Consider the following 26,875-nt stretch of genomic DNA (forward strand, 5'->3'; position numbering starts at 1 on the left):
GTGGCTATCTGGTTATAAACTCCAACTAAAGTGTTTTACCAAGTCAATCAAATCTATAACTTAGAGCTGGTTAAGTATTTTGATACTGAAACCAAATGATCATCTAATGTTTGAACCACAAGCTCTCAGCCAATTACAAAGCTTCTGACTTCAGTTCTTGTGGGAGAAGGCTAACTCTTCCTTCTCTCTCCCATTTCCCCCAGCAAAGATATTCCAATACAGGCCTTAAAACAACACTGACACGTAGAAGTTTTACAATACTGGTTTAGCAGTTTACAGCTGATAACTTTAAAGTTCTTAGGACATTTAAAGGAAGAATATATATCACATTTTAATGATTATATTTATAAGACTGTCTTTTAATGCTATTTAAACTTGGGGAACTTTCCTTCTGGCACTTTCCCTGTATGCACTTTACTGATGCTCATATATATATATATATACACACACACCCTCACACAATCAGACTTTCACAACCTAAAATTAAAGAATAAAAAGGCTGGGACATTTCACAGCTAATAGAAACAAAAGACAAGCACAGAAAAAAGAAAAACAGAATATTTAAGATATAACAGTGGAATCACAAACTCTTTAGCTCTCAGTGTTCTGGATTCTCATGAAATTGGAACTGGAACTTCAGTCAAGCAGCCAGACAATGCTGCTGCTAGAACAGCACTTGTCATGAGTGGGCTTTCTTTAGGTGGCGAGACTGTTGAAAGGCTGGGGAAGCCTGTTCACTGATGTCATGACTTCTTCTCCCTGAAGTGATCAGTCTTGGGGTTCTGGTACTTCACTCTTCCTTGGATGTCTTGCTGACTGAAGAGGTGAGGATTCTTGGCCTCATCCTTGATTCTTCTGGTTTGTGAACTTTGCTCACTCCACTAAGCAGTGCTGCCCTCTAAGGGCTTTAGGGAAATCAGGTGCAAAGCCTACATTGGAGACATGCAACTTGGTCCAATCACATTTGAATTAGGTCATTCTTGCCTAATGTCAACGCAGAAAAGTCCTGTTTAAGCCAGTATCTTTAAAAATATTTTTTGTTTAAATACCAGAAACTGTAAGTATGTGATCTCCCCAAAATATCAAAAATACAAAATACAAGACCACTTTTGGAAGAAGCTGATATGGCCTTGTCTGAGTGAAAAGGTCTTGAGAAGACATAATATTATTACCAGTTTATGGAAAGTTTGACCAAAATCCTATAACAATAAATTGAAAGGATTTGGCAACAACCAGTCACTCAGAATTCATTCATTAGCAAAATTAGAAATAAATTTGAATATTTTATGATCAGTTGTCACCATTCTTCTTGCAAACAAAACTTTATAGTAATCTTTATATATTTAGGAGCTAGCCATAAATCAAACAGCTTATCTTGCAAAACTTTAATTTGATAGAAAAAAAGAAGTTATTATAATGCTTATCAAGATAAAACCTATTTAAACAAAATAATTAACATTTATAAAATGTCTGTATCACCATATACGCTATTTCCCTCACACATTGTTGACAAAGCCTTAATCTCTATCCACCAGACCTGTAACTTCGCTGTCACCTTTGACTCTCCCAACCTTTGTTTTGCACATCCAGATCATGTCCGATTTTGTCACTTTTTCCTTTAAATATATGTAAGATTCAGCCTTTTCTCTCTATCCATACAGCTAAAATGCTAATCTAAATTCTCATTATGTCCTGACTTTATTTATAGTGTCAGCATCTCTGACTTCCATGAATTACATACATATTCCTGCTACAGTCTATTCAAAGTACAATTGTTAAGTTCAGCTTCCTTGCTCATCATTGTAACCACATCACCCCATTCTCTGAATGCCTCCACTGGTTTCCCCTTTCCTACTGCAGCAAATTCAAGCTTTTTCTTCCCATTTTTAATGCCCCCACAACTCTGCCCTGCCCTGCTTATCCTTCTTTGATTTTTTTTTAAATAGGCATCTATTCACCATACAAACAGGTTGTTCTCCAATAACTCTTAATAGGTCTCTACAAAATAAATGCTCTAGGAACAAACTGATCTTTGAAATAATTCACAGATTCATACATTCCAAGGCCAGAAGGGACCATTGTGATCATCTAGTCTGACCTGTGCAATACAGGCCATAGAACGTCTCAGAAATAATTTCCAGAGCATATATTTTAGAAAAATATCCAATCATTATTTTAAAACTGTCAGTGATAAAGAATCCACCATGACCCTTGGTGAATTGTTCCAAATGGTTAATTACTCTTACTGTTAAAAATTTACACCTTATTTTCAGTCTGAATTTGCTAGTTTCATCTTTCAGCCTCTGGATCGGGTTATACTCTTCTATGCTAGATTGAACAGCCCATATTAAATATTTCTTCCCCATGTAGATATTTATAATAAAGTCACTCCTTAACCTTCTCTTTGTTAAACTAAATAGATTGAGCTCTTTTAATCTATCACTGTAATGGATGTTTTCAAATCCTTTAATCATTCTCATGGCTTTTCTCTGAACCCTCTCCAATTTATCAACATCCTTCTTGAATTGTGGACACCAGAACTGGGTCTAGTATTTAAGCTGCTGTCACACCAGTGCCAAATATAGAGGTAAAATAACCTCTCTGCTCCTACTCGAGATTCCCCTGTTTACATCCAAGGACTGGATTAACCCTTTTGGCCACAGCATCGTACTGGGAGCTCATATTCAGCTGATTATCTTTCACAATTCTCAATCTTTTTTAGAGTCACTGCTTCCCAGTATAGCATCTCCTATTCTCTAAGTACGGGCTACATTCTTTGTTTCTAGATGTATACATTTACATTTAGCTGTATTAAAATGCATACTGTTTGCTTGTGCCCAAGTGACCCAGGTTACTTTGAATCAGTGACTTGTCCTCATCATTATTTATCACTATCCCAATTTTTGTGTCAGAAAATGACAATTTTCTGTTTTCTTCCAGGTCATTGATGAAAATGTTAAACAGAATAGAGCTAAGAACTGATCCCTGTGGGATCTCACTGTAAACACATCTGCTTAATGATGATTCCATGTTTAAAATTATATTATAAGACCTATTAGTTAGCCAGTTTTTAATCCATTTAATGCGTGCCAAATGTCAGTCTAGTTTTTTAATCAAAATATTGTACCAAGTATATTACACCAACACTATTACTTTCATCAATCAAACAAAGATATCAAGTTAGTTTGACAGGAACTATTTGCTATAAACGCATGTTGATTTGCGTTAATTGCATTACCCTCTTTTAATTCTTTATTAAGAATCAGCCGCTCCATTATCTTGCCAGGGATTGATGTCAGGCTGCCAGGGGTAATCCTGGTTCTTCCCATTGATCTTTTTTAAAAACAACATTAGCTTTCTTCCAGTCTTCCTGAACTTTCCCAGTGCAACAAGACTTACTGAAAATCAACATTAATGGAAGCTCTTCAGACAGTTCTTTTAAAACTCCTGGATGAATTTATTTGGACCTGCTGATTTAAGTGTCTAACTTTTGTAGCTTCTGTTTAACATCCCCCAGAGATGATACTAGAGGAATGGAAAGAGTTTCATCATCAACAAATAATGTTCAAGCTTAGTCTCTGGAGTGGGGTATTCTGTTTGCCTCACTGGTACAAGATGTGACAAGTACAGAAGTCAAATAAGTGTAATGAAGGATACAGCCAACCTGGCCACTAGGTGCTACTGCAATACACATTTATCTACTGCACAATGCAACCTCAGGCTCCTAAGCATGCAGGTGAAGTGTGTCTGCTGCATCCTTTAGTGGATGCTCTGCCTTATGAATCCAGCTAACTTTGTTGAACAATACAAAGTAGCCATGACCTGCCTTCTTCCCATCCCTTTTGGGATGGCTAGCAAGGAGCAGTCCCTGTGCCCAGGAAAGTGCAGTTTGGGACCTGCTGATTCCTGCAGGTGTGTGGGCAAATGGCATCCCTACTTGCACATCTGCATAAAGCCAGTCATAATCTGGCAAGGACTCTGCAAATGAAGACCAACAGACTAATGGCTTGAATTTTAACAGGGCTTGTTAGATCAGGATGTTGTCATCAGTTTCTGCTCTCAACTGTGTTGAACTGACAAATTATAATTAATCCAAAAATTTTATTTGGCAAATATATATATAGTCCTTTTATAATCTAGGATGTAAGCAATAAAATACTATATAATATATCATGTTTACTTGCAAATACATTAGTGCGACCAAATCAGAAAACACCTTGAATAAACTGGTGTCTTTTAACACAAAACTTGCTTATTTAGTATATTTTTAGGCTATCTTTCTTCTAAAACCTAAAGTAAGTGGGCATTAATATTAAAATAAAAAAATATGATGTAGGTGATAATTGAACAGATGTGTACCACTTCTGAAGTGATATCTTAGTGACATTCCAGTTAACAATTGAGTCATGGGTATCATCAATTTGAAAATTAGGATTTTTCTTTAAAATGTGAGTGGCCTCAAAACAAGAAAACTCATAACACCTGTCACGAGAGCTACTAAAAATAATACATATTATGCTTCTTCTCCATGTGTGTCCCTGGCTGGATTAATTCTCAGATTACTGAAATTTAGCCCTTTTTTATCCAGGGTGAATCTACAGCCATATCAATCATTAGCAGCTATGTCCAGAAACTGAGTACTTCAATATTTTTCACACTTCACATTTTTATTTAAAAAATGTTGATCAAAGACTCTCTTATAGCTGAAAAGCCCATTTTTTATTGCATGTGAGGGATTCATTCCAGGAGAGGTTTTTTTTTTTTTTTAAGTCTCAGTCATATAAAATGCAGAAAAGAGGTAAAAACCAAAAAAATCACTGAATGATCACAGGGTGCAGTTCTATATTTCAGAATGAAGCACCTGGATAACTCTAAGGGAATAACGCTGACAAATGTTAATTGCAAAGTTGCCAAAAGTAATGAGAGAGAGAGATTGAGAGAGATAGAGGGCAAGAGAGAAATACATGATTGTGTGGTATAATATAAAGGATTTATCAAAATGATTTTGATATGGTTCACATTTCTCATGAGTGGAAAACCCATGACTGAGTTATGAAGATCATCCCAAACTCATGTTGATCAACATTTATACCACTCCATCTCATACTTCACTTATTTTGGTGCTTATGCCCTTGTAATAAATTAAGTCAAAGGTACATGCTACAACTCTTTAGTCCTGCACTCTATCCTCTGATCCATCCATGGAGAAACTACGTCTATCATTCAAGAATTCTGAACAGCTTTCAAATAACTGGCAGTTAAAAACCAAAAAAACACCATCATTCAGAGAAATGTGCTTTTCCCACACACCCAAAATACAGGGTTTAAATGCAGAGGGTGTGTAAAAATTATACCAATAAGAATTATTAAAACATTTCTATTTTTTTTTCTGCAAAATATGTAGCACACAGAGCCCTTACCCACCTCATGTGCATTGAGGACTTGATCATGCAACGTGCTGAGGATCCTCAATATACTTGAAGACACTCAGTACCTTACAGTCCCTGAAGAAGGAACTAGACTACTAGGTTAGCTATACAGAGGAAATGCACAGTTAAGGTTGCCCATGAAAACTCTTTCCTGCACGAGCAGCGGGGGAAGAAGGCTGTGGAGGAGAGGAAGATGAATATCTATCCTCCCATCTGCCCGGGCCCTTTTAAATCTCTGGGTCCCTGAGCAATTTCCCCCTTGCTCCCCCATCAGTGGGCCTGGGTGTATTTGTGATATAAGGACATGTGTGGATTACTTTGAGGTGTGTGACAAGGCTAACCTTTAGTTATGATATGTAACCTTTAGTAACCTTTATGTTGAAATGTGCCCAATTAATATTAAATAGTTAAAGATAAGGGTGCAATAAAACCTAAATTAGTTTTCAGGCTTGAGCCTCTAAGTCAGTTACAGGAAATTATTTTAGTAGACCACTAGGCAACACTCAGAATGATAAAACCAAACTTTATTTAAAAGGAAAATAATTAGCTAAACAAACAGGCATGCAATTATCACTTACACAATACCGCAAATACATAAAGATGACATAGTGTATCAATGGGTGATCAGTCCACTGACAACAGAGTGAAATATAATTCCGGAACATAACCGTCCCTTTTGATATTGATTGGCGCTCTCTGCAATTTAGCAAGCCTACTCCTTTTATAATCCATTATAATACTAATTAACATTAAACCACCTCTTACCATAATTATATTTCCACCATCTCACTGGCTTGTTACATTATACACTATTTAAATTAATATATGCACCAATGTCCTTCCCATACTATCTATATTGCTCTGACTCTTTGATTAAAATCTTAATTCCTAAAAACATTCACTAAAAACCTTGGGTTATGTCCTTCCTAACTTCAATTTTCCCATCTTACCGTCTCCGATTTATGTCTAACTTTCTCATACTAGCAAATTCAATTTCCCATACTTCTCTAGACTTAGGCAAACTTTAAGCCAAAGCTTAATTTCTAGTTAACACAGGCTTCAGATATGAGGAGATGTATGTTTTGCACCCTCTAATGTGTGTGAGCAAAGGGAAGAGCACGTGTATTTTCAGAATGCAGTATCCATCAATTCACTGCAGAATTGTGAATGTCATATAATTAGCAGGGCAGAGGAGTTTTATTACAAAGCGTATGGTCCATAGTGGGATATGAGAACAGTCTAAACATTTACTATCTGAATGCATTCCAGGTAAAGTGAGTGTGGTCAGTGTCAGATGCAGTTGTAACTGAATGGTGGAAGAAGTAGTTAGTTCTATTTGGTAGAGGACTGTTTGTAAGAGCTATGAATTACTTTGAGGTGAGTTATAGAGCTGTGATTGTGACAAAAAGAGATCTGTGTTTTCCTTCTTTCATGTGTGTGAGGAAAGAGAATAGGTGCATATGTATCTTCAGTGTGCAGTATGCAGGAAATCTTCAATGATCTGAAACTCCAAGAAGAGTCATACAAAAAGTAGAAACTAGGTCAAATTATGAAGGAAGAATATAAAAATAACTAACACAAGCATGTAGGGACAAAATTAGAAAGACTAAGACACAAAAGAAGGTAAACTCGCGTGGGACATAAAGGGTAACAAGGAAACATTTTAAACATACATAGACGCAAGATGAAAACCAATGACAGAATAGACCTACTACTCAATGAGGAGAGAACGACAATAACAAAACACAGCAATGGCTGAAGTGTTAAATGCCTTTTTCCATTTTCACCGAAAAAGTTAGCAATGATCAGATGACTAACATAGTGAATATCAGTGTAAATGAGGTGGAATCCGAGGCTAAAATAGGAAAAGAACAAGTTAAGAGTTACTCAGACAAGTTAGATGTCTTCAGGTTGGCAGGGCCTGATGAAAGACATCCTAGAATACTTAAGTAACTGGCCGAAGAGATCTCTGAGCCACCAGAACTCACAGAAGATGAGAGAGACCCCAGAGGACTGGAAAAGGACAAATATAGTAACTCTTCTATAAAAAAGAGGAATAAGGACTTTGATATCTGGAAAGATAATGGAGCAAATAATCAAACTATCAATTTGTAAGAACCTACAAGATAATAAGATAAGTAACAGGTAGCATAGATTCATCAATCATGTCAGACCAACCTAATATCCTTTTTTGACAAGGTAAAAAGTCTTGAGGATAGGGGTGAAACAGTAGGTGTGATATATCTTGGCTTCAGTAAGGCTTCTGACACAGTCTCACATGACTTTCTCAAAAGCAAACTAGGGAAATATAACCTAGATGAACCTTCTGTAAGGTGGGTGCACAACTAGTTAGAAAAGCGTACTCAGAGAGTAGTTATCAATGGTTCATAGTCAAGCTGGATAGGCATATTGAGTGGGGACCCGCAGGGATCTGTTCTGGGTCCATTTCTATTCAATATCTTCATAAATGATTTGGATAATGGCATAGAGAGTACACTTATAATGTCTGCAAATGATACCCAACTGACAGAGGCTGTAAGTGCTTTGGAGGACAGGATTGGAATTCAAAACAATCTTAATCAACTGAAGAAATGGTCTGAAGTAAACAGGATACAATTCAGTAAGGACAAATGCAAAGTACTACAATTAGGAAGGAATAATCAATTGCACAAATATAAAACAGGAAATGAATGCCTAGAATGGAGTACCGCAGAAGAGGTACTTTGGGTTGTAGCGGATCACAAACTAAATATGAGTCAACAATGTAATACTGTTGCAAAAAAAGTGATCATCATTCTGGCATGTATTAACAGAAGTGTTGTAAACAAGACACCAGAAGTAATTCTTCCACTCTATTCAGCACTGATAAGGCCTCAACTGGAGTATTGTGCACTGGGCACTGGGCAGCACAGTATGGAAAGGAGGTGAACATCCCGCAGTGCTGAAGGAACAGGTCCAAGACTATTTAGAAAGATTGGACATACACAAGGGCCAGATGTAATGCACCCGAGGGTGCTGATGGAGTTGGCTGATGTGATTTCAGAGCCATTGGCTGTTATCTTTGAAAGCTCGTGGCAATTGGGGGAGGTCCCTGATGACTGGAAAAAAGCAAATATAGTTCCCATCTTTAAGAAAGGGAGGAAAGAGGAGCCGGGGAACTACAGACCGGTCAGCCTTACCTCAATCCCTGGAAAAATCATGGAGCAGGTCCTCAATAAATCCATTTTAAGGCACTTGGAAGAGAGGAAGGTGATCAGGAACAGTCAACATGGATTCACCAAGGGAAAGTCATGCCTGACCAACCTGATTGCTTTCTATGAAGAGGTGACTGGCTCTGTGGATGTGGGGAAAGCGGTGGACGTGATATACCTTGACTTTAGCAAAGCTTTTGATACTGTCTCTCACAGTATTCTTATCAGCAAGTTAAAAAAGTATGGGTTGGATGAATGGACTATAAAATGGATCGAGAACTGGCTAGAGCATAGGGCTCAACGAGTAGTGATCAATGGCTCCATGTCTAGCTGGCAGCCAGTCACAAGTGGAGTGCCCCAGGGGTCGGTCCTGGGGCCAGTTTTGTTCAACATCTTCATCAATGATCTGGAAGATGGGATAGATTGCACCCTCAGCAAGTTTGCAGATGACACTAAGCTGGGGGGAGTGGTAGATACCCTGGAAGGTAGGGATAGGATACAGAAGGACCTAAACAAACTGGAGGATTGGGCCAAAAGAAATCTGATGAGGTTCAACAAGGACAAGTGCAGAGTCCTGCACTTAGGACGGAAGAATCCCATGCACAGCTACAGACTGGGGACCGACGAGCTAGGCAGAAGTTCTGCAGAAAAGGACCTGTGGTTTACAGTGGATAAAGAGCTGGATATGAGCCAGCAGTGTGCCCTGGTTGCCAAGAAGGCTAATAGCATATTGGGCTGCATTAGTAAGAGCATTGTCAGCAGATCGCGGGAAGTGATTATTCCCTTCTATTCGGCATTGGTGAGGCCGCATTTGGAGTATTGTGTCCAGTTTTGGGCCCCCCACTACAAAAAGGATGTGGAGAAGTTAGAGAGAGTCCAGCAGAGGGCAACAAAAATGATTAGGGGCCTGTAGCACAAGACGTATGAGGACAGGCTGAGGGAACTAGGCTTGTTTAGCCTGCAGAAGAGAAGAATGAGGGGGGATTTGATAGCAGCCTTTAACTACCTGAAAGGGAGTTCCAGGGAGGATGGAGCTAGGCTGTTCTCAGTAGTGGCAGATGACAGAACAAGGAGCAATGGTCTCAAATTGCAGTGGGGGAGATCTAGGTTGGACATTAGAAAAAGGTTTTTCACTAGGAGGGTGGTGAAGCACTGGAATGGGTTACCCTAGGGGGTGGTGGAATTTCCATCTTTAGAGGTTTTTAAGCTGTGGCTTGACAAAACCCTGGTTGGGATTATTTAACTGAGGTTAGTCCTGCTTTGAGCGGGGGTTGGACTAGATGACCTCCTGAGGTCCCTTCCAACTCTATGATTCTATGATTGTGTCCAGTTCTAGGTACCACACTTCAGGACAGATGTGGACAAATTGGAGAAAGTCCAGAGGAGAGCAACAAAAATGATTAAAGGTCTAGAAAACATGACCTACAAGGAAAGATTGAAAAAACCGGGTTTGTTTAGTCTGCAGCATAGAAGACTAAGGCGTGACAGTCTTCAAGTATGTAAAAGGTTGTTATAAAGAGGAGGGCGATAAATTGTTCTCCTTATCCATTGAGGACAGGATAAGAAGTAATGGGCTTAAACTGCAGCAAGGAGATTTAGGTTTCACATTAGGAAAAACTTCCTAACTGTGAGGATAGTTAAGCACTGGAACAAATCATCTAGGGAGTTTGTGGAATCTCCCTCATTGGAAGTTTTTAAAAACGTGTTAGACAAACACCTGTCAGGGATGGTCAGGGGTGGCCAAACTGTGGTTTGTGAGCTGCTTGTGAGTATTCTTCCAATACTTAATAGCTTTCATACTGCTGCTGTAGCAATTATTCAGATACTTAGGGCTTGTCTTCCCTTACCTCCAAGATTCAGCGGCAGTTAACCGGAGTTACGCAAACTACGCAAAAAACTTGCGTAACTCCCGTCGACTTCTCTGCTTCTGTTCTGCGCACCGTCTTCACTGCACTGCACCAACGGGAACCATGTTCCCATCGAGGCAGCACTATGCCACTTGAGAAGGTGGTCTTAATACGTTGATTTCTGGATCGACTGAGCGGGTCTTCACTGACTAAAAATATAGCAATGTAATGCTCTAATTGATTATTAGAATATCAGTTAATATAGCATATAAGTGGATCAGACTTTTGATGACTGTTTTATATAGTGTGAGTTCAACTGTCTTCTTGACTACACCTGTGCAATCTCATTTAATATAAGGGACTTACATAAATATAAATGAATGCAGAATTTGGCTTATTCTGTCCAATATATAAAAGTCTATTTAGGAAGGTATTTACTTAATTTACAGTTACCACAATTTTAAAAAATTAATCTGGTCTTTTATTTAAATACCTTTTTAAGCTCTGGTTTTGCAAGGGCTCTTTGATTCCAGAAAGAGTTTCTTTATATTTTCGTCTTCAAAAATGAAGCAAAAATGAATGCTAGAATATAATATCATCTCCTGGTTTAGCTCTTGCATAACACAAATGATCTTTCATCAAAACATTTCTGATGAGTTTATTTTTTGGTAACTGAGTACTCATTGCAAAGAGTTATGCACTCTTGTGAAATATTTCAGCAACATTTTTAAGTCCCCTTTCCTTATGTGCAGTTAGCACATCTGCAAATATTAATGGGTATTTGCATATGCAAATTGAGTATCTGGGCATCTAATTACTGATTAACACATGCAAATGAGCTATACATTCAAAAGAATTATGTATAAAATGGAGGCCCTTAAAAATTTCTCCCTAAGCTCCAATCAAGAATCCTACAAGTTAAAATTTATATAACACAACATGACAAACTGGAAGATGAGTATAACAGCAAAGCATCTGCCAAAATTATGGGGTATTCTCAATGTTTCCCTTCCTGTTTTTTCCCAAGAGAATGATCTCTCTAAAACAAGAGGGGTGAAGCAAATGCACATGTGTTTGGTGGACTAGTTTTTGTATGAAAACTCCCTTTACCCAAACCCTCCTTTCTATTTCCATGACCCTATAGATTTTAAATGTTCTATGTACTTAATTCAAAAAGATCAGATTTAAACAAAATATTTTCTTTCATACAGATTGGGTGTTTTATTATGAAAATTTACACTCTGTCTGCAACAATATATCATTTCTTGAACACTGAATGTTTTGAAAACCCAGACTTGTGAGAACATACATACAATGCACTCCATTTAAAATATGCTTCATACAGCAATTGGTTGCATTTGACAAAAAAGGTTTCTAAAATAAGGAGAATAATAAATATTTTATCTGTTCTAAGAGAAACAATCTAAGCTGTGATATGCAATATTGAGGCTTGGAAAAGAAAAGCTAGCACAGAGTTTGTAGGGCTAGAAATAGAAGAGTTTCAGTATTGAGTATTTTTGTGTAAAGAAAATGAGAACCTGTGAACATGTTCTTCTTTTCTAATTAGATTCTGAAATACAACAATTTTACATTTTTCAGGACAATTTTCACAGTAATTATGATTTGTATGCTGCCTAGGGATCATTTTAGATCAGTGAATACATTCAGAAAATAAAATTGTTGGTCCAAACCTCAAGCTTATAATAATCCTGCACTTTATACAAAGTTTGGATCAGTTCAAATAAATAAATCTTCCTACATAATCTAAAGTCTGTTCAGCTCTCAAAAAGCTTCCTTCTTTCCTTTTGCTGACATCTAGCCAAATCCACTATGGGCTCACTATCATCAGATCTGGCATTCTCTGATGGGAGGCTATTATCTTCAAGGTTCATTTATTCTGACTTCCAAACTATTAAATCTGAACAACATATTTTGGGGTGCTTCTGTCCTGTGGGAAGCCTGTCCTGCATTAAATTAGAAGACAACAGCTATCTCTGCAGTGACTACTATAGCTGCTGGGTAAGTAATACTAGGAGTGCTCTGTATATTTCCTCCACAGCCACAAAATGTGTTCTGATGCTTTAGCAATGCAGTAACGCGCTGTACTGTAAAAAGAACGGTACCTTCACTTTCAAGGGTCTGGTCATTCCTGTCCCTGCCTACCTCACTGCTATTATCCCATCACATCCACCAGTGCTACCAACCTCACTGCTCCTTTTTGTTTCCTTTTCTCCTTCTCCTTTTTGTGCCTCCTCTAATTTCATCTCCTGCCTGAAATCCTTACCCCAAAAACTTACACTCCCTTCATTCAAATTCTTCCTTAAAACCCATTTCTTCCACAAAGTCAACAAATGCTGACCCATTTCAGTATTATGCTGTTACCGCCCCAATTAACAAAAATATACTCTAAGCCAGGGGTTCTCAACTGGTGGTACGCGTACCACTAGTGGTACGCGGAAGCCGGCTCGGTGGTACGCGAGGCAAACTGCGCCGCCGATTCCGCCGCCGAATCCCCCCCTCCCCGCCACCGAGAAACCCTGTTGCCGCCGATTCCCCCCCCGCCGCCGCCGCCAAACACTGCCGCCGATCCTGCCCCCACCGACAAACGCCGCTGCTGATTCCCCCCCCCCCCAGGGCCGAGAAACCCGCCCGCCGCCGTTCTCTCCCCCGCCGCTGATTCCTCCCCCTCTCACCGCCGCCGAGAAAACCTCCCACCGTTGCTCCCCCCGCCCGCTGAGAAAAGCCGCCGTTCTTCCCTCCCCCCGCCGAATCATGCCCCCTTGCTGCCGCCGAAAATGGTCAAATGGCTGTAGGGTTTCGGCGGAGGGCATTGATTCAAAGTGCTTACTGCGCTCATTTTCCGAGTAGTACTCTGGCCAGGTACAGACAGTTGAAGCGGTACTCGACCTGACTCTACCTGACCGGAGTGGTACTCGGGGAAATAAATGTTGAGAACCGCTGCTCTAAGCAATTACCACTCTCCAGAGCTTTTGGTATGCTTGTTTGATCATTGTCTTTTACAACTTGTTCTTGCAAGGAGAAATTCTGACAGGTGCCAAGAGTGCCCAACTCCCCCTATGCCCAGCATCCTGCCCACTGGCATCTTAGACTGTAGTCCCCGAAGGGTGGTGACCTTGTCTTTATTTATTTAAGTTCTGTCTGGAGCTGAGAATGCAATTGGCACTTAATAAATAAGTGAAGAAACAATAATTACCAACTATATGGCCATGTTTGCTCTTTACATAATGTGTTATAACAACCTGATGAGCTCAGCATAAATATAATACAAAAATATAAATGGCTGAGAGAGAACTATGATATGTAACCGATCATTTAAGTCAGCTTCTGTACCAGATGATTGGAGGATACCTAATGTGATGCCAATTTTTAAAAAAGGCTCCAGAGGCAATCCCGGCAATTATAGGCCAGTAAACCTAACTTAATTACCAGGCAAATTGGTTGAAACTATAGTAAAGAACACAATTATCAGACACATAGATGAATATGATTTGTTGGGGGAAGAGTCAACATGGTTTTTGTAAAGGGAAATCATTCCTCACCAATCTAGGAGAATTCTTTGAGGGGGGTCAGCGAGCATGTGAACAAGTGGATATAATGTACTTAGATTTTCAGAAAGCCTTTGACAAAGTCCCTCATCAAAGGCATTTAAGCAAAGTAAGTGGTTAGAGGATAAAAGGGAAGGTCCTCTCATGGATCAGTAACTGGTTAAAAGATAGGAAACAAAGGGCAGGAATAAATGGTCAGTTTTCAGAATTGAGAGAGGTAAATAGTGGTGTCCCCTAAGGGTTTGTACTGGGACCAGTACTATTCAACATATTCATAAATGATCTAGCAAAAGGGGTGAACAGTGAAGTGGCAAAGCTTGCAGATGATACAAAACTACTCAAGATAGTTAAATCCAAAGCATTTTTTGTTGTTTTCAATGTCAAAATGATGACTTTGGTTGACCCAGTTTTATTAGTAACCTACAGTTCACCTTATTTGACCTGCAAATTAGACTGGAGAGACTCACCAAGAAAGTTAAAAAACAAAAAAAGACATAAAATAAAGGCTAAACAATTCCTATTCTGCTTCATGTGTAGAAAGCCAGCAGTATTGGACCCTATTTGACAGATTTCTAAACTGGCTTTTTACACTTTTACAAAAAAGGGGTTCCTGTGGTTTCTTTTCAACGACTACACTGTGGAACTGAAATTTTTTTACAAAGCAAAAAGCAAATGCCTCTCTATGTTTACAAAAGATTTTCCGAAATCTTTGTACAATTGCATGTACAATTACTGTGACTGTACAGGCACACTGGATATTTTGATTTCTAAGTAAACATTTGCACATGAAAACTAGGTACTAATTACACATGAACATGTTTGAGAATTAGGCTCTGCATGTCTAAAGTGTTATATTATCCAAACAGCAATGTTTTTTTGCAATGAACTTCTTACCTTCACAAACTCTGAATGGTTTCCTGCAGCTGGGCAAGGGCCATTTTGCAGAACTTGATTTTTGAAAGCTTTCTTTTAATTTCAAATATTCTGTTGGGAAGACAGATTTTGTAGAGTTGTTCAGTTCTGTAATTAATGGAAAAGAAGACATAATTATAAAATGAATACACACAAAAAATGTATTTGGACAAATGCATAGTACAAAAGATAAAAATGCCTTATTTATGGTATAACATAGTATTTGTAATTACTACTGTAATTACTACGTCTTTAGACCTTTTCAAATTGATAAAGATCACAAGAGAATCAGATTTTGCAGCTATAGCCAGCATCATTCTTAAATTTATTCTTTAACCTCCTTATCTCCAAGCTTCCTACCAACATATGACATTAAGACCAAGAAAAAATTCTTTGCAGAATTATAAATATTCCCCTTTTAAAATTAAGCAAGCAAACACATTAAAAATAGGTGCATAGAAGCTATAAGTGACCAAAGGCAGCATACATCACATACTTACTCAAATAATCCCTATTACACATTAGCGATGATCCAATGTACAGACATAAACAATTAGAGGCAATGTACAGCATGTACAATTAGATCATCTTAGTAAACATCAGTAAGTATAAATGCATTTTCATGAACACAGAGTCTATACATCTGACTGTGATTCCATTACTCAGGTACAGTCTGGTATTTGCTTCAAAAACAGCCAGACAATACCAGTTATCAACACCAGTAGACAGAACTGGGGATTGAAAAACTGTCTAGAATTTTTATTTACAATCACCCCCATATTGTGGGTTAACAGAAATTATATAACCAATGCCAATTGGATCCCAAGACATTTCCTTAGGTGGTAGGATTAATAACCCTCTTGGATGTAGAGTTATTAAACCCAGACAGTCATTAATTACTTAAGAAATATTTTGGGGGCAATTTTATTGTTGTTCTAAATCTTCTAAAATGTTCTGAAAATAGCAACACAACCTAACATGGGCAGGATCTTGCTCGCCACATTAACCTGCCTGTAGCAATACACCCCCTGAAAAAAAAAAACAGAGGAAAAAATATTTTTAAAATGTTTTCCCTACCATAGCAAAAAAGTGGATTGCATATCCAGGAGAGAGATTTGCAGAATCAATAGGTAAGAGGAAAGACTTTTAAAATCCAAGCATTGGCTACCAGAACTATGAGACTCCGTTCCAAGGTCAAGTCAATGTGGCTCCCACTGACTACTAACAGTTGGGCCCACAATTCAAAATTGTGCCTTTAAAAGACAGAGGTCATATAAGGCTTAGATGAAAATCAAGTCCCAAACATGCAGGATTATGTACTTGGGTCACTGGACTCACTTTATTACTTTACAAACTTTGATACTGTTTTATGTACAGTCCTTGATGCCTTTTCAGTGGTGGATGCTTTATGAATTCTTTAAAGGCCAAATCTTTTCCTCTGTACTGAGGCTGAGAAAGCTGAGCTTGGTGCAGGCAGATTCCAAAAAGACCAAGGAGGAAGACTAGGGTTGCAGCAGCCCTTGCTACTGGAGGTAAAGGTCAGTAGATCTACATAATCTGAAAATCCACTGGCTGTGTTCCCACTCCTGCCCAAGCTTGCCCATCTAAATTCTACTGTGCAAGGATGCAGTATCCCCTCGAGCTAACCTTCATGGCACCCAGGGAATGCAGAAATCCCCAAATCCTTTCACCATTCCCAAGCCAAAGAAGCACACCAATTTTATTGGCTCTAAAAACTCTGCTAACGAGGAGGAAGGGGCTAGATTTGCCCCTCAATAAATTATGGACAATTTATAATATGAATACCATGCATACTTCTCCATCAGTGATTTTCAAGGTATGCAGAAGGTACACCACTGAACACATTTTGATTAAAATACTATTAAGACCATGAGGAAATAGCCTCTGATGAGGTTCTGTTTGACTCTAATAGGATCCACACAGTATGTTCTAGTTTCCTCCTACTTGACAATACACATTGACCAAAATATTTCAACTCTTTTGCCCAAAATTAAGCAACTAAAATACATATTTACGGATCTATATAAGTTGCCTGATTTTTAGAGGAGCTGAGCACCAACAATTTCCATTGGCTCCAGCTGCAGGAGCTCTGTGTCTCTAAAAACCACTTTTATTTAGGTGTCTAGATATGGGACACTAAGTGTTACAGCCAGGTGGATTTGAACATTTACCTGCACCTCTCTTGCTTTGTGACGTGCAATTTCAGTTATGCTTGTGGTTCATTTTCAAAACTGCTCAGGAAAAAAAAATTCTGAGAAACCCCCTTACTGCTTTTGAAGATAGCGTTTTTAAAACACAATGAGATTATGCTAAAAGACACTTGCAGAGAGTATTATTCAGAATACATAATACCCTAATTGGGGAAATCAGGTTTCCAGTCAGTAGTAGTAGTGTAAAATATAAAGAATGGCAAATTATTCAGTAGCCTGCACAGATTTATGGCAGCAATCGCTTTTTACCATAGCTTTTAAAAGTCTTTCAGAATCTCCCATGAGAAAGTCTATATGTATCCTCTAGATTAGTCTGGCACCGCTCATTTCCCCATATGTACTGATTTATTAATTCCCCTACGAATATGGTATCATCAATATTTCTTTATTGATTTAACACTAACTCAATTTATAATGAACTGGCAACTATAAAACATTTTCCTTAGTAGGTTTATATTATAACAAGGCAAACTAGATTATCTGTTTTCAAATAAGCCGCTAAGTGATATCACACTGTAAAAGTATACGAATTACATTGACTGCAAAATTCCTCCACTAAAATTATTCATACTAATAACACCTCATAAGCTTGTTGTGCCTTACTGTTCTTGAGGTTGTATTTACAGCATGGCCACACGTATGAAGTAAACTTTTTACTTTTATAAAACTAAGGACACAATTACAAAAAAATGCAGCAAGTATTTCACTTTTTAAAAAATTACATACATACCGTATCTTAACAAGTTTAAACATTTTTGCAAATACAATTTTAGCATTTATTCAGGTTCTCTCCATAATACTTTATTATAGCATACTTTGTGGAATAGCTTCTCTTCTCTATACAAATAACTTCTTATGCTAACTAACAGCACTTCTGCACTGTGGATGAAATCCATTGCATCTTCATAAAGCCAAAAGAGTATCAAGCTTTTTATATGTTAAGTGATTGCAGCCTTTATGCCCCAGATGCACAGGGTGTTGGAGGCACTGATTCTGCTTGAATATGGAACCCCTGAATTGCCATCATACCCCTGCTGCCTAGCCTACATGGGGTTGGTGCAGAGACTTTCTGAAACATGAAAGGAATACACAGGCACACCTGCATGGTCTCTCTTGCCACACTGATCTGTGCATCCTCTACACAAGATTTAAATGGTGCAGAAGGCCTTGCCCCATATCACAAGTGAATTTTACCTACAGTGTTGGAATGTGCTTTTTTAACTATCTGAACTTATAATTTTGTCCCCTCCTCACTCTTCCCCCACAAGACCTCACTCATGTCACATAGTACTACTCACTCCTAGCCTTTCCTACATCCCTGTTCACTTTGAACAACAACTACCATGCAACCTGCCTCTCTAGCTCTCTAAAGTCAGAAGAGCAGAGCTTAGGAGTCTGGGAGACAGGCTGGTCAGTGTCTAAGGTAGAGTTGCCAGGTGTCTGGTTTTCGACTGGAAGGTCTGGTTTTAAGGGGACCTGTACAGTCTCTTGTCCGAAGTATTGACTGGACACCAAAAGTCCGGTTACCGCAATTTTCCAGGGCCATAACTAGGATGGACTGAGCGGGGCAGCTGCCCTGGGTGCAGAGCCGGCGGGGGTGTGTGTATGCAAACATGGGATGGCACAGGATCACGTTCAGTGGTGTCAGTTCTCTCCACCCGCAGAATTGGGCCTGGAAGTGTCAGATGGAGCCCAGGGCAGAGCCGCAACTGCTGGGCAGGAGGTGGGAGCACAGGGAGGGGCTGGCCTATCTCTGGCTGGAGGTGTTTTTGGTTCTGCTTTTCTCTGGCCCCCCAAGCGGGGCTGACTTAGCTTCTGCCACGGGCCCACAGGAGTCACTGTGGGGGTAAGAGAGTAGGGCCTGACCCCCTTGCTGGGTGGAGGAGAATCCCTGGGGAGAGCAGAGCAGCCCAGGCAACTCCACAGGACCCTGCCACCCCAAGATGCTGGCTGCTGAGGGTTGCAGGGGCACTGGAACAGGGGGAGTCAGGGGGTCATGACCTGATCACTTTTTACCTGCCTTAAGGGTGCGCGGGTAGGGGAGTGAGGCTCCAGGTCATCAACCCATGCCAGCCCCACTCTGCCTCCTACCTGCATCTCAAGGGCAGGCAGGCAGGCTCCGCATCAGTCTGCAGCTCCCAGCCGCATGGCAGGTGAGTAGTCCTCTTCTGGGCAGAGAGAGCCTAGTTTGGGAGAGGGGAAGGGAGGAAGGGAGCGCAGAACAAATGGTGGTGGTGGTGGGGGAGCAGCGAATGATGAGGGAAAGGGGTGAAGGGAGCCAGCGGGGGTGGAGCTTTGGGGGAAGAGGCGGAGCAGGGCATGGGTGGCGGTTCCGGTGCTCCTGTAGTGGCCAGGTTTGAGAAATTGGAAAGTTGGCAACCCTATCTAAGGCCCAGATCCTCCAAAGTATTTATATGCAAAATGGGAGTGAGCGAACGAACACCTCTGAGGAACCAAGTCAAAGAACAGAATTAGATGGTGGTCCTGGACAGTTCTATCAGGTTTTATTTTAGTCTATGATGAAATTAGTTTAAGATGAATAGAGAAATAATTATTTTTGCAACCAAGTGTAAAATTTGAAAAGTGGCCTTTTAGGGACATATTCTGACAATGCGTGTGAGTATAAAGTTTGGAGTTTGTGGTTGTTAAGCTACACTGAGCCAAAGAAACAAGAGATGTTAAGGATAAATTTCAAAAAGGAAACATTTTAAAAGTGTTTCCTCTGCAAAAGCTAATAAATATTTAAGAAGGAATGCACAGGAAATTCAAGAGTTATTGCACCAAAACCAGAAACTAAATGCAACCACTAAAGTCTGAAATAGAGGGATTTTAGTCATACTTCAAATGCAACCAAATTTCAATGCAATCTTAACTTTGGAGTCATTAATGATGTGTGTTACCGGGCCAAATACTTAGTCTGGATTTACCATAATGTACATTATTATTTATTAATTATTTATACATGACAACAGAATGTAGCTGACTGTATACTTTTCGCAGAGATCTTGCTATGTTTTTAGCTGCATATTTATTCAGACCAAAAATGTGAAAAGGAAAAGTTACGAGTATTTTCTATATTTAAAAAAGTTTTGTTTTTATACCTGTTTGGAAAAAGACTCTAGCAATTATAGTACGGCACAGTGGACACGGAGTGTTGGTTGGGTTGTCTTTGGCAAGCATCCTTAAGCAAGGTTCACAAAAGATGTGCTGGCATGGATAGCACATATACGGATTGAAATAAACATCCAGGCACACTGCACAGAGGTAGCTTTCTTTATCTCCTCTTTGTTCATGCTCATCATCTGTATTCAGGTTATCATTCAGATTCTGCAAGAAAAAAAGTAGAATCTCTTCACACTCAGTTTAAAACTGTTTTGGATCAGTCAAGTAGGAGGGAGGATGGTTTTCTATTATATATAAGAAGTAAGTAAATAAAGGTATGATTCCCAATGGTTAATATGCAATTCTTTCAAAGAGATGACGAAGCATCCTCAAGTAACAGAAATGCCTTTTATAACAAGCATATTGAGGGAAACAAGCATGGACATCATACCTGGGAGCCTAAAAGGGAAGATAAACATTGAACCAAAAAAAATGGATACAAATATAACAATTTACAGATTTCTGCCTTTCCTATAAACCTTAATATTTTCTCTGTAATTTTATAACAATAAAGATCTGCCAAGTTTAACCCAAAAATTTAATAACCATGAAAAAAACAAAAACACTATGTGCATTTCTTCTGCCTTTGAAAGACCATTGTTCACTTGTGGAAGACATGTTCCAGCGAAGATAATGACTCAAAAACTTTGGCAAGTGAACGGTTTTGCCAACATTAGTTGCTTTGCATTTTCTTGAGCTAATCTACTTGTAGGAGGACCAACCGGTCCTTCCATATGGTCTTCAGATTGCATGAGCATCAAAGCCTTACACCTTATGCCAAGTACCAGCCTCAGACAACCTCTCATTCTTGCTCAGAAATTGGGCCTGCGCATAAGCCCCTGCTAATGATTAAGTATCTTGTCCATTCATTAGGATTTTCGTTGTCTCTAAAGTGGAGCCCTGCAGCGGGACTGGGATCCCACGGGACCTGCTGCCATAACAGCAGGAGTGGGATTAAACAATAGTCTCACGCAGGGCTCTGCTCTGAAATACTGTGGAAATTTAACAGTGAAGGTGCCTTTACTATAGGGCTGCCTCTTTATAAAGTCAGAAGACAGACTGGAAAAGAGAAGCAAAGAAGTAGCATTTGCTGTTTAGTAGAAATGGCTCAGTAGGATTTAGGCAGCACTGATGCACTGCGGCAGTGAGGAAAGTCACAAATCAATCATGGGACAACCCATGAACAAAATCTGCTATGAAGCCCACAGAATCAGAAAACATCAACCCATTGCTGTCCCAGGAATACAGATGAATGCTGGAGGAAAAGGAGAGATGTTGGGGGAGAAGGGGAAAAAGTCGTCTGACTGCCTGCAATTTAGAAATGTTGCATGGGCCAATTAAGCAGTGCAGAGAGCTGGAGGCAAATGACATGGAAGACCCCATGGGAGGTTCCTAGGAAGGTTTGGAATCTTTATAACATGTGCATGCAGGGAAATCCCAGAGCCCATTGCAACTAGTAAGGTGGAAGTAACTCTAAGGTGCAGTGAGACCCTATTTAGGAGTAATTTAATTTAGCAGATCAGGACAGTAAATTAACTTATTTTACAGCCTTATACACCCTTTGTAAAAGACCTCCAATCCCTACCTACCTACCCATACACCCTGCACAAGTTGGAACTACAAAGTCAAAAGCACAGGGAATTACCAACATATAGTAAGAAAGTTGAATGAGAGCTAAGTAGCAGTTTAAAACGTCATCTAACCAAAGTCTCACATTGAACTATTATTATTGTTCATTATTTGTAATACAGCAATGCCCAGAAGCTCCATTTATGATCAGCACTGTGCTGATTGCTGTAAGTATGAATCAGATGACTGTTCCTGATCTAGAGTTTACAATAGAGACGAGATATGACAGCTGCTAGAAGAACACAATGGAGGTAAAAGAGGGGCAAGATAAAAGTTACAGTAATAGGAACATGTCACCACTAGGGCACCCCCTCATGCCTGGATGCAGCATTGCAGGGGACTTCGCCTCTAGCACCTCCTTGTGGCCACTTCCTTAGCCCTCCAATAGCTCATCTCTGTCTCAGTCTTCCATGGCCTGGCCCTCCGAGTAGGCATGGGCGAAGGGGGCAGTGAGGTAAGTGCCATTGCCACCCCATTTTTTAGAGATGGAGGCCATACACTCCATGTTGAGAATCTGAACTCAGCAGGGTTGCAATGGGGAGCTGCCCTCCCCTTGGCTCCTGACTGGATCCAAGCTGCACAATGGCAGAGTTCTTTCCCTGCTGGCATGACAGAGAGGTGACCAGGTCAAAACCAAGTGAGTGGCAGTGGGGCCCTGTGCACCAACTCGCAAGGCTAGTAACTCAGATTTAGCCTAGCCACCCTTCCACCATGACAGAGGGGAGGCCAGGCCAAATTTGAGTGATTGGCATTGCAACCTGCCACACAAGGTCACAACGCCACTCAAATTTGCCCCATTTTGGTTGCTGGCCCTGGTTCCCCACTTTTGTGGTCCTCCCAGCGCTCTTGCGACTTAGAAGTGCAATTCCCTTCCTAGGTAACAAAAGGTCCAACTGTAAGTCTAAAATAATAGCTCTTCTGTCTCTCTTGGGCTGCTCTTAAAGTCTTCTGTTTTTGCCCCCTACTCCTGGGCCCTACAAATTTCCTCCTACACTGCTTCTTCCCCAGCAGGATTCCTCCACTCCCCAGGGACTCCAGCAGTTTGCCCCAAAAGTCTCCCTGCTTCTTACAAGCCTCAGCTCAAGGCCTTCCCCACAGAAGCCTGATCTGCTCCCTGTGGGTCTCTTGCAACCTGACTTCTCCAGGCCCTTCCCAGACAGATCCCTCCCCTTGCTCCTCTTTCCTGGGGATCTTCTCCCCTAGTCTGAGTTCACAGTTCAGTTTCTCTCTCTCTTTGGTCCCCACAGCTGGGATCAGTCATTATAATTAGGTCTCCATCATCCTTAGCTGTTTGATCATAGGCAAGGGTGAGCCCGGCTTGACTTAAAGAGCCAGCCAGCCTGTGATAGTATCCAAAGCAATAATAATAATAATAATAATAATACCTAGCCTTTACATAGCACTGTTGATCCATAGATCTCAGAACACTTTACAATAGGAGGTAAGTAGCATTAGCCCCATTTTACAGATGGGGAAATTTACACATAGAAAGAAGTGACTTTTCCAAGATTATCCAACAGGTGAGTAGCAGAGCTGGTAACAGAACTCAGGATTCCTAAGTCCTAGTCCAGTGCTCTATCCACTATGTTCCCAGAAACAGAAATGGAGAGAAAGGGATAGATTTGAGATGCAGATGGGGAAACCAGGAGGCTAAGCAAGTGAGAGAGGAGTTTAGAATCAGAACGAGGTTGTAAACTTGAGTAACTGGAAGGATACCAACATACATAGTGTACAGAGAAGGGAGTGGAGAAAGCTGGATGGTGGCACAGTTTTGTATACACCTTGTTCAGCCTGAATTGCCAGGTGGAAGAGATGTTAGAAAGACCACTGCAAATGAGGGCCTGAATGAAGGAGGAGGTATCTGGAGTGGAGCACCAGATTTAAGAAATGTTGGTGAAGGGAAGTCATTGAAACCAAAGAGGTAGACTATGCAGTAAGTCCCACAAAAGCATTTATGCCACAACACCAAAATAGCAAAATCACCTGTTAAATTACTTTTTTTTTTTTTTTTAAATTACATTTGACCAGCTTAGAATGTATTGAATAAATTCTAAAAAAGTTCATGTCCAGGATGTGCGGGTGGGGGGAGAAGGAAGACAAAAATGAGTATTACGCTTTTAAAATCATCTTGCAAAAATATCCATCTCAAATAAAAAGGGGGAGAAAACATGCAAAATGTATTTGAAAAAATATACTAACCCAGCAAAAATTAATTATCAAAGTTAGACTATTTTAAAAGGCCTTGAATAAAATAAACATTAGAGAATGTGTTCCACATAAATCACTTTTGAAACAGAGGCACAAAAGCCTAAAGATAACGGCATATGTTTTGGGTAGTGCAAGCAACACTCCAAGCCTGATTGGTAGCTAATTTGCTAGTTCATGATATTTATGTCAATAGATTGTCCTGAAATGGTGAGTGAATGATAACAGAAGGAGGAGAAAGTGAGCACTATTTATTTATTACTAGGCTCCTATCCTGTAGACTTCGTATTTACCAGAAATTGATACAACAGAGTAGAGTGTAGTGGACTCCAGCCTCCCATCCAATTAATGTAAAATTAACATTCTGGATTTTTTTTAAGCCAAAAAAAAAAAAAAGGGTGTCTCACTCTAAATTCATAACAAAAGGAACACATCAACATGGAAGCATCCAAACCCTTAAATATAAAACACACATTTCATCAGAACAAGAAGGTAGTTGAGACAATATCTTTTACTAGACCGATTTGTTGGTGAGAGACAGGCTTTCGAGCTACACAGAGCTCTCCCAAAGAAGAGCTCTGAGAAGCTCAAAAGCTTGTCTCTCTCTCACCAACAGAAGTTTGTCCAATAACAGTTACTACCTGACCCACCTTGTCTCTCTAATATCCTGGGACAGGCACGGCTACAAAAACACTGCATATGACATTTTATCAGAACCTCAGTACTGTTGGGGTGCATATTATTGTGTGCTTCACAAATAAATAAAAATAACCATGATAAATGATAATATTTCATAAACAATATGACCTCATTTGGCAGTACATTGGGGCAATTTTTACACAAGATGAAATTGGTTTTGTTTACGAAGTACTAGGCTAAAACTAGCTCTCCATCAATACCAGCTGCATAACTTGAGCCATCTGTTTTCCCAGAACAAACATGCTTGGAAAATACAAGGAAAATCCTCCTCCTTAACGGCAAAATGCTAACTACTCCTTCATAGCTGCAGAGAGCCATGAATGCAGCAGAACCTGTGTGACCTACTTAGTAGTAGGGCATTTAATTATGAAGCCCACAAGGGTGTTTTGCACTCCCAGACGGCCTGGGGCTCTGGACAGCAGATTTACAGGGGAAGAGTGGGGGAGGGTCAGGACAGTATATCTGCTGCTACATGGATTCACTGACCGTTATTTCTCTGTAAAGATCAGGGGTACTGCTTCTCTGTGACCCAGTTTCCATATCTATAAAACAGGGGATAATACAACTTAAAATATCCTGTTGTGAGGTTTAATTACTTAACATCTATACTTCAACTTACACATGTCAGACACTATATAAGTGCTAGATATTATCATTATAAAAAGGCAAACTTCAAGGCTTACCCACTACCCTCTACATATAGCTGAGTATCTACATGTCTCCTGTACATTAGAATAGGACCTTAATCCAAACCTATATCTGTTTTTGGATCACTTTTCCAAAATGCCAATGCCATAAAGCAACTCTTTGCACTGTTGTTGACGCCGTTAGCCCCAGGATATGAGAAAGACAAGGTAGGTGAGGTTATATTTTTTACTGGACCATGTATCTCGAAAGTTTGTACCTTTCGCCAACAAAAGGTGGTCCAATAAAAGACATTACCTCACCTAGCTTGTCTCTCATAAAGCAACTGGTAATTGTTAGGAAATTGTTATACGTCACCTTTTGAATACTGGAGTTTTCTATGATCATCCACCCCATCATTTACTTATCACCTTTTTAGGTGATAGTTCCTTGATAAAAGATACAAATGTATACTGTAGTCACCATTTCTTTCTTTTATAGGGCTAGAATTTGCATAGTAAATGGAGAGGGGAGTAAGACACCTTCCTCCATTTTTTTATGGCCAACATAAAGGCTGGATAAAACAGTTGTTCCCACGCTCAAGGGAGAGAAGAGACTGCTCCTGCACTTCACCCTTGTGTGAACAATGTCTCAAAGGAGGCAGGCAGAGATGTGCAAGGCTCAAAAGTACATGGAGCCATGCTTCCATCCTTTACATGTCAGGAAGTGCAGCTAGTCAGCTACACAGTGATGTATATAATACACACCTTAAAAGGGTGCAGCAGTGTGCCTGCTCTCCTGTGTACTGGAGAGTTCTGGAAGCTCTGCTTTGGCAGTTCACCTCCACACCACCCCCAATGTAGTGCTGAGTCTAAATGGCACAAGCAAGGCTACAGTGATTTGCAGAGTAACAAAGGAGGTTACTCTTTTAAACATAAGATGTTATCAGAAAGAATCATATACCACAGATTGTAGAGAGGTATGAAAGAATAGATATAGATGGTTCCTGTTTTGTGAAGAAGCAATTTGGAGAAAGGAAGAAACTATTATTTATTTATTAATTTATTTGTATTACCATAGCTCCTAGGTGCCCCAGTTAGAAACCAGGACCCTGTTGTTCTAGGCATTGTACCCACACAGAACAAAAAGACAGTCCCTGACCCAAGAAGCTGATAATCAAAGGGCTTGTCCACATGGGGATTTAGTGCACAGCAAACTGTGTGTAAATCTACCATGCTCTAGCTTGCATTAACTGGCTGTGTGGACTCTGCTACCATGAACTAAAGATACTATAGTGTGTTTTGACCTACTAATGTTTGAAACAGCAATAGGTCAAAGCACATTCAGGAACTTCTAGTGAGCTGTAGATTTATACCCCAG

The 26,875-nt window shown here is 39.9% G+C and overlaps 1 protein-coding gene across 1 annotated transcript in view; it reads right to left on the reverse strand.

Moving 5' to 3' along the window:
• The window catches only part of RNF180 (ring finger protein 180), a 131,603-nt gene that overhangs the window by 17,441 nt on the left and 87,287 nt on the right, over window positions 1-26,875 (reverse strand). The window contains exons 5-7 of the mRNA XM_067568781.1: window positions 20,278-20,503; window positions 14,928-15,053; window positions 12,921-12,931 (exon numbers count right to left, since the gene is read on the reverse strand). Of these exons, the coding sequence (XP_067424882.1) occupies window positions 12,921-12,931; window positions 14,928-15,053; window positions 20,278-20,503 (363 nt within the window). The remainder of the gene's footprint in view (window positions 1-12,920; window positions 12,932-14,927; window positions 15,054-20,277; window positions 20,504-26,875) is intronic.

The sequence above is a fragment of the Emydura macquarii genome, unplaced genomic scaffold (assembly GCF_026122565.2).
Source record: "Emydura macquarii macquarii isolate MOO-44397 ecotype Brisbane River unplaced genomic scaffold, CSIRO-AGI_Emac_v2 contig_2897, whole genome shotgun sequence".
NCBI lineage: Eukaryota > Metazoa > Chordata > Testudines > Chelidae > Emydura > Emydura macquarii.